The sequence below is a fragment of the Ailuropoda melanoleuca genome, chromosome 2 (assembly GCF_002007445.2).
Source record: "Ailuropoda melanoleuca isolate Jingjing chromosome 2, ASM200744v2, whole genome shotgun sequence".
Lineage (NCBI taxonomy): Eukaryota > Metazoa > Chordata > Mammalia > Carnivora > Ursidae > Ailuropoda > Ailuropoda melanoleuca.
Window position 1 is genome coordinate 169,204,274 of NC_048219.1, and position 19,568 is coordinate 169,223,841.

General features: G+C 39.3%; 1 protein-coding gene across 1 annotated transcript in view; it reads left to right on the forward strand.

The window, feature by feature from the left end:
• Positions 1-19,568, forward strand: part of PARD3B (par-3 family cell polarity regulator beta) — a 1,011,045-nt gene that overhangs the window by 565,421 nt on the left and 426,056 nt on the right. The window contains exon 11 of the mRNA XM_034655034.1: positions 5,677-5,862. Within this exon, the coding sequence (XP_034510925.1) occupies positions 5,677-5,862 (186 nt within the window). The remainder of the gene's footprint in view (positions 1-5,676; positions 5,863-19,568) is intronic.

The window sequence follows — 19,568 nt, forward strand, 5'->3', positions numbered from 1 at the left end:
CACTAGAAGGTTTTGAGGATTTGTTTTAATGGGAGCACTCTCGCTGCTGTGTTAAGAAATATCCTGAAGAGGAGAAAAGTGGACCAGGGAGGCAAAAAAGGAGACACTAGTACAGAGAGTGTCGGGTGAGAAGCAGTGGTAGCCTAAACAGTTAGGGTGACAGAATTTTGGGCGTGTTTTTAAAGTAGAGCTGATAGGAGTTGCTGATGGGTTGGATATAGAGTGTGAGATAAGAAGGAAATCAGCAATGACATTGAGGTCTCTTGCTTGAATGTCTGAAAGAATATAGTTCCATTTACTTGTGCAGGAGGAACAGGTTTAAGGGATGATCTATTTAGGCATGATTTCAAGGTAGAAATCGTAATAAAGTTGTTCAGTAGAGAATTGGTTATGTGAGTGTAGTTTAGGGGAGAGAGGTGGAGATAGGAATTTATGACTCATGAGTGTGTGAACGATATTAAAACCATGAAATTTGGTGAGGTAGCTTCAAAAATAAGGATGGGAAAGAAGAGAAGAGATCAGGTGAGTGATTCCTAGGACCCTAATATTTAAAGATTGGTGAGAGTGGAAGAATCAGCAAAGGGAATTGCAAAGGAGTAGACCATGAAGTGGGAGATGAACTGTAAGAGAATGATGTCCTGGAACCAAGAAAAGAAAATATTTCAAAAAGTAAGGCTTCATCAATTTGGTCTAATGCTCCTGTAGATCAGGAAAGATAAAAGATGACAATTGACCATTGGATTTAGTAACCTGGAAGTCACTGGCAACTCTAAGAGGGATATGTACTACACACACACGCATATATAAACACACATGCATATATATATATATAGAGAGAGAATACATATACTCATTATATATTATGTAGTGTTAAAGAATGCATATAGTAACACTGTAGGGTCATACATATTACATATAGTATAGGTAATGTTAGAAAATGCATATGTATAAACATGCGTGTGTGTCATAGAGATGTGTTTACATCTTTCTAGTTGGCAGTGCAGTAATACAGCAAATGGTTCTTATACCTTCATAAATTCCTTTCAAAAACATTTATCATTTTATAATGATGGGTAAATGTTTAGAAAACGCAGAAAAATTATGAAGAAGGAAACTGTAGTCCATATTGCAGTGCCAGTAGATAACCACATTTTTTTTTCTGTGCAGACATAAACACATATGCAAATAGATGGGGCAGGGTTGTGAGGCAGGTAGGTAATGAGTAGATGGGCAGGTGTCTGAGTATGTATACAGTATATGTTATATAATTGAAATGTACTGTACACATACACTATTATGCTTAATGTCGTGTTCCACATGAGTAGAAATTGTTATCTTAATACTATTTTATAGAAGTCTATGATTCTTAATAAATAAAAAAATACAAATCAGCATATATAGAAGCATAACTAACCTAGCAAATGTCACTTGATAGGCTACATTTTTCTTCTGAGTTTTATTAATAAAGTCAGCATTTTGTATATGTACCAATAAATTCAATATTTATCGCTTTTCTTACTCTGTTAATCCCCCAAAGACCGTATTTCTGCCCCTAGAAAATTAGCTACCATGTAACCAGAGACATATAACCAGAGACATAACTACGTGCAGAATTCCATGCCCAACTAAGTAATCAGTCACGAAGCTGTGAGCCTGAGACTTAGTCTCCTTTCTGGGACTTGGGAACATATCAGCAGGCAACATTGCAGTCCCAAATACTTCTCTGGACCCTACTTGCCTTAAACTTGACTGTACTTGGCAGTTGCCTTAAACTTGACTTTACTTGGCAGTTAAATTTGACTGTACAGGGCAGGGTTTTCAACTGAAGTGATTTTGAGCCCAGGGGTTTTGAGACATTTGGCAGTGTCTGAAGGCATTTGGGGTAATCATAACTGGGGAAGGAGGTACTATCGGCATCTAGTATGTAGTAGCCAAGGGTTCTGCTGACTGTCCTTTAATGCATAGGACAGCCCTCCACAACAAAGAATTATCAGGCCCCAAATATCAGTAGTGCTGAGATTGAGAAAGCTTTAGTTGTGGACCCTGAAAGGCTGGCCCTGGGTGGGTACCAAGGCATTGGGCCAAGGCATATGCACTGCGGGCATGTGGGCATCCTTCCTGGGCCTGGCTCAAGGAATCTCATGGACTTTGTATCTAGAGACATGGCCTCTAGTGGAAAATAAGAAATAATGAAAAGAAAAAAAAATGAATGAAATTCACAAGAATTCCTTTCTTATGCCAGCCTTGTATCTTGGATTTTTTTTTCCCCCTCTGGATAATTGTGGGTGTAAAAAGCAAGGGGCATTCCCAACACAGGGTAGAAAGAGCTCTTGTCTGAAAAATAGGAAGCAAGGGAGGATCTAAAGTGTGGATATGTCATTGCCTTTGGGATCATCCCATCACTAAGGTCCTGCATTTGGGGAATTTGTGAGGCCTTAATACCTCTTCTCCAAAATGTTTTCTGTCAAGGGTTGAGTTTAATTTTTAGAGTTCTTTGTTGAACCAAGATTACTGAAGGAAGGCATTCAGTGTATTGATTTTTTTGTACATTAGGTAAAGGGACATTGACATAGAAATAAATGACATTTATTTCTAATAGAGGAAATGGCTATCTTAACTACTATAATGTCTTCCTTCACCATTGGGTGAATAGCAATAATAATTTGCTATTATTAGAATCCACTAATTATGGCTTGAGCCTGACAAAGATATAAAACAAAACTATAGTTGAGTAGAGAATGTGAAATTGCATGGTGTCTTACTGTGGTTGTGGGAATAAGTCTTGGAATTTCTTGTGACTAGGCCAAGTCATAGTGGTTCATAGAGGTTGAGACACAGCATAGCAGTTAAGAGTCTGACACAGGAACCACGCTGCCTGCACCTCACAAAGCTCCAACACTGTCAGGTCTTATGGACTGTAAGCATGATACTTACCTGCTGTGCATTTCAGTCTCCTTATCTGTAAAATGGGCACGATAATATTCCTCATAGAGTTGTTATGAAGAGTAAGTATGTTAATATGCATAAAGCACTTAGAACCATTGTGAGGCACTAGATTGTTTTTGTTGTTCTATTTCTAGCTGTCAGGTATCAGGGACTTAAAAGGGGAACCCTCTTGCGCTGTTGGGGGGAATACAAACTGGTACAGCCACTCTGGAGAACAGTGTGGAGGTTCCTCAGAAAGTTAAAAATAGAACTACGCTATGACCCAGCAATTGTACTACTAGGTATTTACCCAAAGAATTTGAAAATACTAATTCAAAGGGATACATGCACCCTGATGTTTATAGCAGCTTTATCTACAATAGCAAATTACGGAAATGGCCCAAGTGTCCATTGACTGATGAATGGATAAAAAAGATATGGTATATGTGTACATGTGTACAATGGAATATTACTCAGCCACAAAAAAGAATGAAATCTTGCCATTTGCAATGGCATGAATGGAGCTAGAGAGTATTATGCTAAGTGAAATAAGTCAGAGGAAGACAAATACTATATGATTTTACTCATATGTGGAATTTAAGAAAACAAATGAGCAAAGGGAAAAAGAGAGAGAGGGACAAACCAAGAAACAGACTCTTAACTATAGAGAACAAACTGATGGTTACCAGAGGAGAGGTCAGTGTGGGGATAGGTTAAATAGGTGATGGGGATTAAGGAGGGCACTTGTGATGACCACAGGGTGATGTATGGAAGTATTGAATCACTATATCGTACACCTGAAACTAATATAACACTGTATGTTAACTAACTGGAATTAAAGTAAAAACTTAAAAAAAGTAAAATAACACAAACGCACATGAAAAGATAGCCATAATATCACTTGGTTTCTATTTTATTTTTACCACGTATGTAATAATGGTGTCAGTACAAATAGTGATTATCAATCTTAATTAAAACAGTTACCAAAGAAATCGGATTTGATTACAGAATGAAGTGGTTCGAAAATATTACTCAAGCGAAACTTGCCCTTGTGTCATTTGGTCTCTAGTAGATAAAAAGCCAGAGAAGCTTCTAGTCTTTCTCTAAAATGGTGTTCACAAACTTCTAGGAAGAACAGCTGTTCTTTAATTTGTACTTTAATTCAGTGGAACTTTATTAGACTAAAATTAACCAAACCCCAGAGAGACCTGGAAACATAAATGATTATCAAATGTTAAGAATTCTAAATAGGACATTCTGGAAGTCAAAGATGAAGGCTAACAATTTACATTTCATATTTAACTATGGCATTCCCATGGGGGGGAGACAGCTAGTTTGAATCAAATAATGGGGTGTTTCTTAGATAATAATATAACAACTTAAGAGAACTAACTAGTAATGGGTTTATTAAATCAAGCAGTAAAGTTTCATTTCTTTGAAACCACCTATTGTCCAAGTTTTTATAGCTAACTTCATGTACGATGAAATTAAATGAAGGAACTGTTTCTTTAAAGGTAGACATGGGTTTCTCTATTTTGGTAGGAGTTGAAAATACTAGGTCAGTGGGTCTGGCAATGATCAGCCTCTTAATCCTGTTTTAATTATAGGTTCTTTGCTACCTCTGATTTTATAGTTGTTATTTGGTGACTGACATTCAGACATTCACAGTAATTTTTAAAATATGCAATTTTACAGAAGAGTCCCTCAAAGTGACCCTAAGGTGAGAGTTTCTAGACATAATTACAGAGAGGAAGGAACTACCGACCTAGAATGAGTTGAAGGTTTCTAGGGCTATCTCATTTTCAAATTTTCTGGTTAAACACTGTGGCTGAGTTTCACATTTCTGCGAGCTTGAGAGATGCAGTAGGGGCACCTGCAAAGATTATCATGTGGACAGCACTTTTCTGTTGTCACTACTGTATATTTGAAAACATCAGAGGCCAAAAACGATTAATCTTATGCTTCTTCCTGGAAACTTGAACCCTAAGTGTGCCTGCTGCCTCCATACTCTTACTCTTTTTTTTTTTTTTTTTTTTTTTGAAAANGCTGTGCTTGTGGCTAGGTGTCATTTGGCAAAAAGGACACAAATATTTGTCGTGCATTATCTTTTTTGTTTAGGTTCAAAAATCTGATTGCCAGTGAGTTATATTATCAAAGAAGCAAGCCTAAGGCATGAGCTGGGCAAAGTGAAGTTTAATTCAGTGATACTCATTATACATCACATTTCCCAAGTTTAAGATAACATTTTTTTTTCAGTGCTCGTATCCAATTGACATTCTTGATCAAGAACATTGTTTCCATGGTTAATGTGTGTTTTAAATTATACGAGCCAAATATTTCCCCCCAATTTTACCATGTTTCTACGTTAAGCTCTGTTTCTTCATCTGTAAACTGAAGGCATTAAGATCACCTTATCGCTAAGGTCTTTTCTGGTACCTAAGATCCCCTAAGTAATATCCAGCCTCTTTAATTATTGAGACTATTCTGCTGAGTTTCCAAATATTTACAAGATGTTTCAACTGGCATGACTCCACGTAGCCAAAAGACCCTTTCTGTTGACCATCAGCAAATATGACTCCCAAGAACTCTTCTACCACCCATGGACATGGTGGTGACCCCTTGTAGAGAGAGAAGACCAGCCTGTTAGAGGTCCAATCAATGTGTCTTGCCAGTTGCTTCTGTGTTTGGCCATTTGAGTGTAAACACTAATCTGCTTTCTTCCCTTCACTCTTTCCATGTGTACATCAACAGAAAGGAGAACCTGACTGCTATGCACTCTCGCTGGAAACAACTGAGCAACTCACCTTCGAGATCCCCCTAAATGATTCAGGTTCTGCTGGTCTTGGCGTGAGCTTGAAAGGGAACAAATCGCGAGAAACTGGAACAGACTTGGGAATTTTTATCAAATCCATCATCCATGGAGGTGCTGCTTTCAAGGTCAGTAGGACTGCTGTTTGCATGTCAGTGTGAAGGTGCTTGAGAGGTGGCTGTTTGCTTGGGAACTGGATGAAGAGAGTGTCTAAGACATGAGACCACGAGGCTCTCCTGTAGATGCAGCAAGTGTGAACAGATCTGGGCGACACTTGTCTGTGTTCACACTCTGGGTGGTTAGTTTTATTTCCTACACGTTGTTCTCTAAACCCATCATGATTAATACTATTTCTCCCATTCCTTTCATTACTCTGTTAGGATTCCTCTGAATTTGTAACCTGACAAGGTTAAACCCAAAAATACACTCAGAAAAACAAAACTAAAAACAAGTCAACTTGAAGGCAGCAAACAAGGATATTGCTCTTGCAAGAATGAAAGCTCAGTGGAGCCTGAGAATGACTGTAGTGTAAATTAAAGGTTATTTATCACATTATATGCACTTGAAGATAGCCATGGTACCAGGAATGCATGTTTGCCTTTGAACTTGGAAAAGCTTACAGATTTCCAGAAAAAAAGGAAAGAATGTGATCCTGCCTTTTCACATTGGGGTGAGCAGTGTGATCATTACTATTAACATAGTGTAATGGTTAACTCGATTGCCTGGGTTCAAATCCAGCTTCACCGCCATGTGCTTCAGCTAGCACACCATTGCTAGCCACGTGGGAAGAGGGGCGAGGAACGTGACCTACAGTGTTCCCCTTTCTTCATCTATGGAGGGTGAAGAATAGGTAATACCTAATTCAAGTGTCCTAAGGATTAAATTAACACACACACTAGTTAAAACAGCAAGGTGATTAGAGATGGGAGAACATGTTTTTGCTTCTCGCCAGCTGTCCTCCCCACCACGCTCATCTCATGCCAGGCCATGAGGCTGCTTGAGTTTGAATCCTACCTGGACCACTCTCACCGCTGTCCATGTGGACAAGTTATTGGCTCCATATGCCTCAGTTTCCTCATTTGTAAAATGACTAAAATTAATAGAGCCTACCTCCTGGTGCTCTTCGGAGAACTAAGAGAGCTGCTGTGTGTGTATTGTCTAGCACAGTGCCTAGGATAAACTTTCAGCAACTGTTAGCCTTTTAAAAATAATCTGACATTATCACACATGACCCTCCCTAAACAAAAGCCAAGCAGGCCTATGCAGAGTTTACAGGAGCATCTCCGGTCCTGGGATCCTGGCTTTGTTGAAGCACTTGTCTCTCCTCACTTATCATTCCACATTTATTTCAGACCTAGACACTGAGCTAATGCCTTTTTCCTTGGGAAATCAGAAATTCATTGTGGGTGGACAACTTTTTAATGTACTCTTTGGATCAGTTAATTTTTTTTTTTTGCATAATAAATACTGACAAGATTTCAGTAACACACATCAGTAAGCCTTTACACCCCTCGTGGCTCTGCAGGACAGCTAACGGGGCTGCGATTTGGGCTGCTGTGTCTCTCACGCCATACGTCTGCAGCTCTGAGTGTCCCCCATGTCCCTCACCTACCCCTGGCCCAGCAGGCTAGCTGGGGCATGTGCTGCTCCTGCTCCGGGGTGGCAGAGGGCCAGCAGCAAAGGGTGAATGAAGCCTTTTAAATCCTGGGCTCTGATCCACTCACACACATACACATGCACGTGTACACGTGTGCCCCTGTCCAAAGCAGTCATGTGGGTGAGTCCAAGGTCAAGGCCCAGGGAAACACAGTCCACCCCTGATGGGGCTGTGGGAAAGGTCCAAGTGCAGAGAAAGGTGAAGAATTGGGGCCAGTCGTTCAGTCTGTCAAACTCTCCCATCTGGCTCAGATACACAGAACCAGGAGCAAAAGGAAAATAACAGTAATAGTAACAACAGTGATTAATCATCATTGTGCTTAGCCCTTAATGTGTGCCGGGTACGGTGATAAGTGCTTTAGCTGGATTCTCTAATTTTATTCTTCATATTTACCCTGGATTGTTATCATGCCATTCCATCAGAGGGAAATTGCAGATTACAGGGCTCAGTGCCTCTCCCACGGTCACAGAGCCAGGAACTGCTTAAACTGAGATTTGAACCCGGGCAGTCTGACTTCAGAACCTGCGCTCCACTGCACGGAAGCCTCCTTCCTCTCATCTGTTCATATTCCTTGTGATCAGGGCTGGTTACCCTGGAGTTGTCATAGGGTACTGTGCTTGTCACCCTTAGCCAAGCCATCTAAACATGTGCTGTGTTTAACGATGAGTCTTGGTCATGCTTGTGGATACCGGATTGATATTATTCTTCTTACACCTAATGACAGTTCTGTTTGCAGAATTTATTCCAAGTAAAATTGAAACTGAAATGATTTTTTGGAAATTAAAAGCAAACATCTTAGCTTCTTTATGGGCAATAACTTAAGCTCAAGCAGATATTAGAGAGCAGGTTTAATATGTATATCCATGTTTGTGTAAGTGAGCATCTCCTTACCTAAGCAGTTTCTAACAGTCCTGCTTCTCGAAGAAAGATTTCACTTTCCATTTATGTAAATTTCTTTCCTGACACTGGTCTGCTGAGTCAGACAATCACACCACTAAAAACCACTGGACAACATATTTATAGCTGATCTTAAACGGTAAGAGGCATCAATCATGAATTTAGCCTTATTGTGAATGTTTAGTATCCATTTGTCTTGTTTACTTTTTGCAGTGTAAAGGGTAGAGGGCTAAGCTTTGCTCACAAGAAATCTGATTAACCAGAAAAAGAAAGAGAGCAAAGATTTTTCTATTCTTCTTGTGCTGTTCCAATAATCCACTGTTACTCTTCAGAAAATTGCCACCTGTTCTGTGATTCAGGATTATGTCTTACAAAAATTGTTTTGAGACTTTGTTCCTGTCCCTGTTCAGAAGATACAAATGTAACAGACTGCAGTGTCCCCAGGGCAGAGGGGAGATAAGCATGGGGAACATCCACTTTGGCATCTGGCCTTAGGTTTTTACCTGAAATCAACAAAATAATCTTTCTGCCAGAGCACAATCTTTTTCTCCTGGCCCTTCGTACCACTAATTGGTTCTCAAGGTGTTTTTTCCTTTAGGGAAGGTGGATTTTTGAAAACTAAACTACTTTGAAAAGTATGACCAAATTCTTCCTGTGGATTCTCTGTGCTCTATTCTCCTGGGGGCTTCCGTTGGTATAAACAAAGATAGGCTACTTCTTGCCAGATACAAAACCCCGAGCCACTGTGCAACTGGAACTATAATTGAGGGCCTCTTTNTCCGAGCCACTGTGCGACTGGAACTATAATTGAGGGCCTATTTTTCCTTTCTTTTCTCTCTCTTTTATTTATTTTTATTTATTTTTTTAAAATTTACCTCTTGGGCTACTGCTTTCTATCATTTCTTCTCTTGTGTGAGTTACTTCTAACGGAGATGTAAATCTCTGTTTGAAAATAAAAGCACTTGGCTCTTCCAGGATTCTCTCTTGGAAGTGAATTCCTCACTCGAGGGGCAAACTAAACAATATTTGTACTCTATTCAGTATTATCCAAATGCTTAATCTTGTTAATATTTAAATTCCAGTCTGCATATCAAGAAGTAAATCCCAGAAACACTTCCCTACTTGTGTCAGGACACAACATCTGTCATTTCAGACCCCTGCAGCCCACGGAGCTCTTTGCGCACCCTTCTGAAGCATCACTCTGAGTTCTGCTTTTCAATGTACAAAGTGACCATTGACCTCAGTAGCCAAATATGACTGAGTATTGATGCTAATTTGTTTAAACAGTAACAGGCATTGCATGTTTGTAGTTCCATTGTAGTTTCTGTCATTCTTACTGGGCATTAGCCAATGAAGTACAGGGTAATTGCTTCCAGAACTCAAATATACTAGATAGAAGTCTATGGGTTTAACATCTTACGAACCAAGACCTGAGTGGCATTATGAGGTTCTTGAAGATGCTTTCCTAAAATTTCACTTTCGTTGGGATGCCTGGGTGGCTCAGTTGGTTGAATGTCTGCCTTCTGCTCGGGTCATGGTCCCACAGCCTTGGGATCCAGTCCCACATTGGCAAGGAGCCTGCTTCTCCCTCTGCTTGCCTCCCTCCCTGCTTGTGTGCTTTCTCGTACTCTCTCTCTCTCTGACAAATAAATAAATAAAATCTTTAAAATAAAATAAAATTTCAGTTTTGTGATTGGAATTTAAAGTGAATGTGGTGGTGTAGTTATTGTTAAATGAAGAGGAATGTTGTCTCTGTTGCAGTTAGAAAAAAAGTACCGTGAGAAGAATACACTCCTTTCCCCAAATCCACATAAAAATTAGCTTTACCTTCCCTCCACACAAAGTCTTGATGATCAGTTTGAAGACCTTCAAGATTCTCATCTTCAGTGGCTAAACATTTTGAATTCTGAGATCAGTGGCTTTCTTTTGCTTTGCTTTTCATGAACTATAGTAACTGAATTTTTTAAAAGAAAATGCATTTTTATATCTGTTGATTAGAGTAACTTAAACTGCTTATTTCTCTTAGTTTCTACCTTAAAATAAATCACTTTTAGGAAAAATATGTAACTAAAATAGTGATATTTTTAAAAAATTGAGATAGAATATTAGTATGCTGTAGTAAGAATAAAAATCTCATGGAATCTGTTATATTAATTCTGAGTGGCATTTTTTATTTGAATATACAGACTTTGGGAATAGAATATGTCCTACTGAAACCTTGAAATAATAAGGTAAAAATTAAAATTTAAAGGCAATTTTTGCTAAAGGAAAAAATGCCATGTATCAGATTATTTAAGGTCTCTTAAATAGAATGGATTTAAGAATACCTGTTATTCTCTAGAAAATTAATTAGCCAGGTTTGTGCTTAATAAATACTACTTGATGATGATGAAATTAAATGAAAGAAAAATCCCTGACATAGCTAATTGCAAATGCATGCACTCAGAATATGAAATAGAAATAATTTAAGTAATTTGATTCTGGTGTGCTTAGGAAACTTGGAATACTCCCTCTGAGAGATGCAGAGTTTTGGAATCTACACTATTTTGTATGAGATAAAAGAAAAAAAAAGTAATACATGCAATCTCCCTATTTTAAAATGACAAAAAAGTGAATTTTTAGAGTGACTATACACAGTTCTAGAATTCCTGGGAATAGAGTGCTTGATCCTGAATCTTCCTGTCTCTTCATAATCTGGAACAGTTAGCAGCAGTCAAGCTACTCAACAGGAGTGCAGTAGGAGTTCCCAGCATGAGTCATTTCCAACTCCATCTGTACTGGTATCTATAAATCATGTGGTGGATCCATAATTAATGAATTCAAAGGAAGTTAAAAGGGACAGCTTTTAAGGAATACTAATGTTAAATGATTTCTTCAACTACTCATTCTTCTTCAAATTGATAAATGTTTTCTGCTGGTGGAAAACCGTAACAATTGTTACCAGCAGTCATGTCTTCCAGGTTTTTACCTCTGACCAACGGACCCTAAACTGCAAGGATGTCAGGAGCTCCATTGCAGATCCTCAACTGTTAGAAGCCAAACTCCGATGTTTCATCCTGACCACAAAAATGTGATGCATTTTATGAACACCTAAAAGCAGGAACCTTGCCTGGAAAAATTCGTAATCATTGTATATCCAATAAGAATTTTACCTTAAAAATGAAATTATTAAGCACGAGAAAAATATTATCAATTGTTACACTAATTATTTAGCCCCATTTCCTTTTATTAAAAAAAAAAACAATGTTGGCATATGTTAATTCAGATAGTCAGGCTCATCATTTAATGGGTTCTGTCCAGTAGCAACTATATTATGAAGAGGTACTATAACATTATTTTTAAAATCTCACAGTATCAGCATTAATCATTGCTTTTCTTGCTGATCCTTATCACTTACATGTTTTTATTTCATGCATGGAAATTCAAATAAAAATTCCATACCATGCCAGATAAAATTTTGGAAACCTACATTATCTTGAAGTGTATTTTGGACTCCATGATTATCTCCATGGGCTGAAAGAAATTGTAAGAATTGGTAGTCCTAGTCAAAAAGGAAATTATAATCTACAAAAGTTGATATACCATGATGATGATACTTTGATAATGTACTATCACCTGTTAAGCTGTAGTCACCGTCATTCTGGGTAGTTATAGAATAGATATATATTCTAATATATATCTAGAGAAAGAGAGAGAATTTATATGTATTTTGATATAAGTACATATACTTATATCATATATATTTATATATTCATATATATATAACTATATTTGTAACATGATCCAAGTTTTGTCCTTGGCACATTGCTTTGGACCCATTCTTCCAGTGACAAAACTTTAAGCAATTTTAGCACAAACGGGAGTATAGTTCTTTTTTTTGTTAATTAAATAAGATGATTTTCAGTAAGTTGAAAAGGCCTCAGATTCTAGTCTGGTTAGGCACTCATGGCAGAATCTTCTTAACTCATATAAAACACATATGCCTTAATAAGCTTTTTATTATCCAGTTTCCTAGGCCAAAGTAAACTAAAAACAGAAAATCAGGAAGGAGATAAGAATATATGGTGAGGGAGCTGAACTGACAGGAAGCTAAAGTGTCAGATAAGCACAAAATGCTATTACTGCGCAGTAGGCCAGGGAATACTTGTGATAACTCTGTAAGTAAGTGCTTCTCAAACGTTTTTTGCTGAGGAAATTATAAGACTCGGTAATGACTGTAGTGGAGTCTACTAGTTGGGTTGTATTTATGCCCCGCATTTTTCCAGAGGGAGCTTAAAATGAAACAATTATAGTACATTTTGAAAGTATTAGAATGGTTTTGATTATATATATTCTGATACTCTAAGTAGTATTCTTCTGTTATCGTTGGCAAAAACAGTTTCAAATACCACAAATACGGAGTAAATGGTATGTTGCCGTGACTTCACCAGTTTGCTACATAATAATGAGTGAAGCTTTTAAAACAACACTGAATGAAATTAATAAATTTAAATGTTACAGTCATTGGGAAGTGACTGTTGGGCCAGAACACAGGAAGTAACCAGGCTTCACTTTTAGAAGTCTAACAGTTCTAAGAACGTGTGCTGGCATGTTCAGGACAGCCTGGGCTCAGGAATCTCTCACACGTACCGTTTGTACATGAACCTTTTGTTCATCGTGGTTGAAACCTACGCCAGGTCCAGAGCACCTGAACGCAAGATTTTCCAGGTGACTTGACCTAGCGCGCACTTCTTGGACGTCTCTAGTGGGTTCTGCAGTGTAGAGTAGACTGAAGATAAGGAACTTAAAACAGCTCCTTCCGTCATCTAGGAAGCTGGTGGCATAGCAGGTTAAAAACATAAACGACTCTCATGTGATAAAGCTATGGTCGATGAGTGTTATTAAAATACCGTAGGTGCTGAGATGATGGAGCAGTTAATTCTACCTGTGGGGTAATCTATGAGTGGAAGGCGGTTGTGGAGCCTTGTTTGGAAGGATAGCTAGATACTCAGTGGGTGAGCAGGAATGCAAAGGACAGTTTGGACAGAAGGAGAAATACGGGCCATGTCATCATGGTACCTACCCCAGAATGCAATTCCTTGTCCCTGGAAAATAGAGCTCTTACTTGGGAAGAATTGGCCCTGTTCAGATTGGTTGAAATTGTGTTAGGACAGATGATGTAAAACATTGATTAATGTAGGTAGGTCCTCTTCAAGACAAGACCTTACATGCTTCTAGTCTTACCAACTTTCTTCATTCCCCTTCTTTGTTTTAAAACCTGTACTTTAAAATCTTGATTTATTCTTTTTCTTTCATTGCTATTGTTTTTAAACAAAGTCAGTGATTTCAATCTGGAATACAAAGTTCTTTTGTAGGTTGGATTTTTTTTTTTTTCCAAAAATATGGTAGGCAGATGTTGTCTTGGAATGATTTTAGGGCCTTGTGAAGGATTTGTTCAGGACAGTCCTTTCCCTCAATCAGGTGTCATCTTGCCTGAAGTCCCAGCCCACTCCAGGGAAATCCTGCTCTGCAGTCTGAAGTCAGGCTTTGGGATTTGGGCTCTGGGTGTTGATAATATCCCAGGAGGCTTTACTGAGGGGCCCGTTAGAAACATGCAGAGGCAGGAGCCGACATCTGGTCATGATTAATCCTCTCAACACCCTGGCCTAATGCGGACTGGCCTTGGGCTCCAGCCAGCTACTCCCGAGAAAAGCCAGCCCACTCCCTCATGCTTGTTTCATGTTTTGCAGAGGCTAGTTCTTTGCTTAGGCTTTCTTACTCTCCCCTCTGTGTTCATTCGAACTTTAGAGGTAAAGGGACCTTACAAAAAAAAATTGGCCCAAAGAGGTGGATTAAACCATGCGATGTCACCAGTAATCATGGTAGAGATAGTAGTACCCGGGCACTATCGACGACAACAGGTGTTGAAATATAAGGTCACTAGACCCCCTGGAAATTGTGGATATACTTCAGTGGGCATATGGAATATCCTACAAAATATATGACTGCCCCCATTACAAATAATTACCTGGTCCAAATATGCAGCTGTGTAGAAACTGTGATATAAATATTTATTTTTAAGAAGTGAGAATCTGTAGCCTTTATTAGATTCTCAAAGGAATCTAAGAGTCCCCAAAAGAGTCACTAGCAAAACAGTTGGAAACATGGCCTTCAGAATGACCCAGTCCTAGTTCAAATCTGCTTTAGAATTGTGACTTGTAACAATGCATTTAACTGGCCTAATTCTTCGTTTCTTTTTTATAAAATGAGGGCAACAGTCCCCCATGTATTGGATTGTTGTAAAGATTAAATTGTCTAGTGCACATAATGGGTTTAGTACAATGACTACCCAAAGAAGAAACTCATTAAATAATTATTATTGTTAATAATTGTAGTGTCTTTAATCATCTCTAGAACTCTGATTTTAGAAGAAACATAGCATAACAGGTACATGTCTGACTCAGAGACAAGGACACCTAGCCATGCCAATAACCTTTGACAAATCACTTTATCTCTTTGAGTCTCCATTTCTACATCTCTTAAATAGTGGAGAGTAGTATACCTCTAACAAGGTTGTCATGAGAAAAAAATGAGAGTGTATATACAAAACATATGCATAAGGACTGGCGTATATTAGGTGCTCAGTAAAAGGGAGATGTAATACTCAAACATCTTGTCCCCTGGGCCATTCATCCTAATGCATTAGAATTGGGTTAAGGCTGATGAGATTTGAAGCAATCCCAGGACATGGAGAAGACCTAAATCTTGTACTAGTTTTTATTTGTCCTTAAGTGTCTTAAGGAAGTTACTTTTTTGTCTTTACTCTGTTCTCCTTCCTCTTTGGGGAACTTCCTTTACTCCCTCCTGGCTTGAGGATGGATAGAGTTGGTTATGGGGTTGGCCAAAGATGAAGAGTATAGTCGCCAGAGGTGGAGTCTTGTTAGTTAGGGGTCTGATGGCGGTAAAATAGGAAAGAAAGTGTCTCAGTTTGTTCGGGCTGTTTTAGCAGACTGCCACAGACCGGGTGGCTCATAGAAAACGAGTTTATTTTTTCCCAGTTGTGGAGGCTGAAGTCTAACATCAAGGCACCAGCAGATTTCGGTGTCTGTTGAGAGCCCATCTGAGGTTGACAGATAGCCATCTGCTTGCTGTACCCTCACATGGCAGCGGGGAGTGAGGGATCTCTCTCAGGCCTGTTTTATATGGGCACTAATCCCATTCATGAGGGTTCCATCCTACTAACCACACGTATTTGAAACATATGTATTTGCAAGAGGGGTGGTGGAGGAGGGACAAAAACATTCAGGCTATAGCAGAAAGGGATTTTTTTTTCTTTAACAAATGCAAGCATGACCCAAATTACAATGAAATAAATACTCTAAAATTACTGAGTTATATATCCCTGGATAGTTGAATTCACTTCTATAAAATCAGTTGATGAGAGTTAGCATTCTCATGTCTAAGTACTTAGTTAAACATAGTATTAAAAGAAAAAGATAAAACCATAAAAAATGGTTTTCTTGTTCAAAATTATTCCAAAGCATACACAANATAATGAAATAAATACTCTAAAATTACTGAATTATATATCCCTGGATAGTTGAATTCACTTCTATAAAATCAGTTGATGAGAGTTAGCATTCTCATGTCTAAGTACTTAGTTAAACATAGTATTAAAAGAAAAAGATAAAACCATAAAAAATGGTTTTCTTGTTCAAAATTATTCCAAAGCATACACAATGGGGACGTACATGTTGTGAAGGATATTTAATGAGTCCAAGTTAGAGATATTTAATGAGCTTTCCATTGAATCACTTTCATTGTCGATCAAGACCAGACATGGGCATGCATTTATGTCCATATAGCTAGAGAGGTGAGCGAATTGTTGTCTTCTTCTTCTGCAACAATTGTCCTGCCATCCCCCAGCACAGGCAACAGTCGCCATATCTTCTGCCATCTGACTCTGGATTTGGATTGGGCTGTCTTCCATGAGGATCTGGTGGCATATTGTCCTCCCTGGTTTTGAACGATTTTTTTCTTGAAGCATTATTTCTTTAGGAACTAGTCATTGTCATCTATATAGCAGAAAGAATAGTTAGGATAGAGAATGCTAAGAAGCCAGTACTTAGGCTCTTCTGATCTAGCTCTGACCCTAACTAGCTGAGCAAGTCCCCGCCCATGGGGAAGTGCCTTCTCTTAAGAGGAGTTCAGTAAATGATTTTGCATCCTCTTTGGGCATCACATTATTTATCTGTAAACAGAAGAGGCTGGACAAGATGATCTCGAAGGACATTTCAAGCTCTAAATTCTGTGATTATATTCTAAATGTTAGGACAACATGGCACTTACTGGCATCAACATTAATGAAATTACCCATCATTTATCTTATACAGAGAAAGCACGCACCAGGAGCAACAGACCAGCCAAGCCTGAAAATGAGAGTATGTGGATTTTTATCATGCCCACAGCTCTCCAGTGATGCTTCTGATAAATGTGTATGTCTTCTTAAAAAAAATCCCAGCTGCCCCGGCGGTGACCTGACCTGCCTTTTTGTTTTGGACTTGGATACAGCGAACATGCTCTAATTCAGTGTAGTGCTCTGTATGCTAGAGACTTGGAATATCGCTAAAAATGAAAGTTTGTGCTTAGTACCTGTTGGTAAGAGATTATTTTATCNGAGGTTATTTTATCCAAAAAAAAATTGTCTTTATATCTCCTTATCTCTTATTTACCTCTTCACATAGACCTTGCCCCATACTTCACAGAGAGGGTTCACATGAGGTTACCAGGTGGAATCTCGCTCAGATTTTATTTCCTCCATCCTAGAGATACCCATAAAGTTTCAATCTTTATCTTCCTTCATATCAGAGAGAACGAGGTGTCCTGCCAAGACTAAGTCTGCAAATCCAACGCTAGACCTCATTTCCTGTTAACAAGGCGAGGATCTTGATCCAACACTTCTCCTTCCTCCTCTTCTTTAAAACTCTTACATCCAAGTTTTAGTGACCCTCCCAACCTCCTTCTCAAGAGTCAACCCAATAGTCCTCCTTCCACTAGAGGCCAAAACAGACCAGAAGGACTTCTCGAGTTGCGTCTCACTTCACATGACTAAACCATTAAGGTTGTTTTTGTTTTACCCCGTTTTGTGTAACCTTAACCTCAGTCTCTCTGTGCCTTACTCAAAATTAGATCATAGAAATGGAGAGATTTCATTCTTGTTTGGCCTTTCCTGTAAATCTCATTTCCAGATTTGCTACAAATTAGGGTAAAGGTTAAGTGGAGTGGGAAAACAAGAGGAAGGGAGGGGACATTATGCTCTGTGGAGGCAGTCCACTCAGACGTTTTCCAGCTCTGATCGAAGGCCCTCCTTGATCGATCTCGTCGCCTTGCCACCCCACTGTCTTCGGTCAGCAGCATGTGCTCCTTCGGGTGGCCTCTGCCATCCTGCGCGCCCAGCGCCCCCTCCGCAGGGCGTCCCCGTCGCGGCATTAGCTCTCCAGAGCAGCTTTCAGCACTCACCCTTTCCCCTGCTGTCAGCGGAAGAACTTCCTCTGACCATCTGCTACCGAATTAGTCAAAGTTTATCAACTTGTCCACAGGATTTCTCACCCAACGCTGCACAGTTGGTCCTATTGTTCGTTGTATGCCTGGTTTTCTCATTTCTTGGGGAAGTTTTATTCTTTTGTATTTTATTCTCTTAACTTGAACATGGATTCCAGATAGTTACTACTGTAAAAACTCTTCAGTGTTTTCCTTTCCTGTTTTAGCACTGTACAACTGTAGTCTAGAGACCAAGTAAGAAAGAGAATTCTAGTACGGAGACAGAAGAGCCGAAGTGCATGATCTCAGAACTGGGGTCAGTGTGTCTCTGGTTTGCTTTGGTGACCTGGCCAAGTTGCAGCCCTTCCCTGCCTCAGTTTCCTTGTCTATAGTGTGAATAAAAGCATTGTTCTAGTTCTTGAGTTCTATGAGAATCACTAAAGATAATTTAAGGAAGAATTCTCCAGGAAGATAATGTGTCATACAAACCTACTGGTATGTCTGCTAAGTTTATTAGCTGCAGCAGCATCATAACAGTCCTTTAAAAAAAAAAAAAGATTTTATTTATTTATTTGAGAGAGAGAGGGCATGAGTGGAGGTAGGGACAGAGGGAGAGGGAGAAACAGACTCCCTGCTGAGCAGGGAACCCGATGCAGAACTCGATCCCAGGACCCCGGGATCAGGACCCAAGATGAAGGCAGATGCTTAACCACTGAGCCACCCAGGCACCCCACATCATAACATTCCTAAAACTGCACCTGTGCCTTGTAGTGAGAACTTTCTACCCTAGAGTGAAAACAGGCATAAGGCATGTCCCTAATCTGTCAGTATTTTGAGGATTTTTCCCTCTAGGCTGCCCGCGGGGAAGAGGCGCTGTGGTCCCCTCAAGTCCTTCGGTCGGCAGAGCTGACACCCCAGTTTGTTAGCTACCGCTGTAGTCTCTAGCTTGTGCGGTGCTTCTGGCTGAAGATGACTAGTGCCTAGAAGGGATTTAGACTCCAGTCCAGGCTGCCTATCCACACGTTGAGCCTCTGTGCACTTTGTAGTACATGGTTTCCCAAAGATTCTGGGTAAAAGTACTCATCAGTCAGAGCCTCCTTGCAAAAAGCTTGACAGTCTCCTTTATCGTGCTTGTTCTGCCAGAAGACATCATAGCAAATTGGTCCTTCACTGCACACCTCTGTGTTCCTTTGCAGACTAGCAGACTAGCAACTTTTTTGTTGTGTTAGAGAAAATTACATGACTTTTTTTCTTTTTCAGCACCGTTCAACATAGCTAGCGGTAATATCTAGGAGACACATTACCACTGTCAAACACGCAACATTTAAGCATAATCTCTCTCTGTGCCTGCAAATGCAAACCCTTGTTTCAAGTGATGTGACCACTTCCTTTTGTTTCCAAACCCCCTTTCCTGAACCAACATGGTCCCTGCCAGAGAAAATGGCAGAATCAGGCTAGGTTAGCATGCTTGCCAAAGATTTAGGTAAGAGATATTATACAAATGTCTAAATTATTGCGGCTTGGGACTCTGAGATTTCTAAAACATACTTTCACACAATTCCTTATTGTTAGTATTTGTGACTATTTGATAAGCTCCAGAACCTTGTTCTGCCATAGAAAATAAATCATTCCTAATGGCTGGGGTTTTTTTTTTTCCTTTTTTCTTTTTTTCTTTTTAAACTTGAACTTTTTCTGAAACAGCCATCCATCATCACCATACTTTTCTCTATTTAATACTCTTTTTTCCTTCCCTCTGCCCTA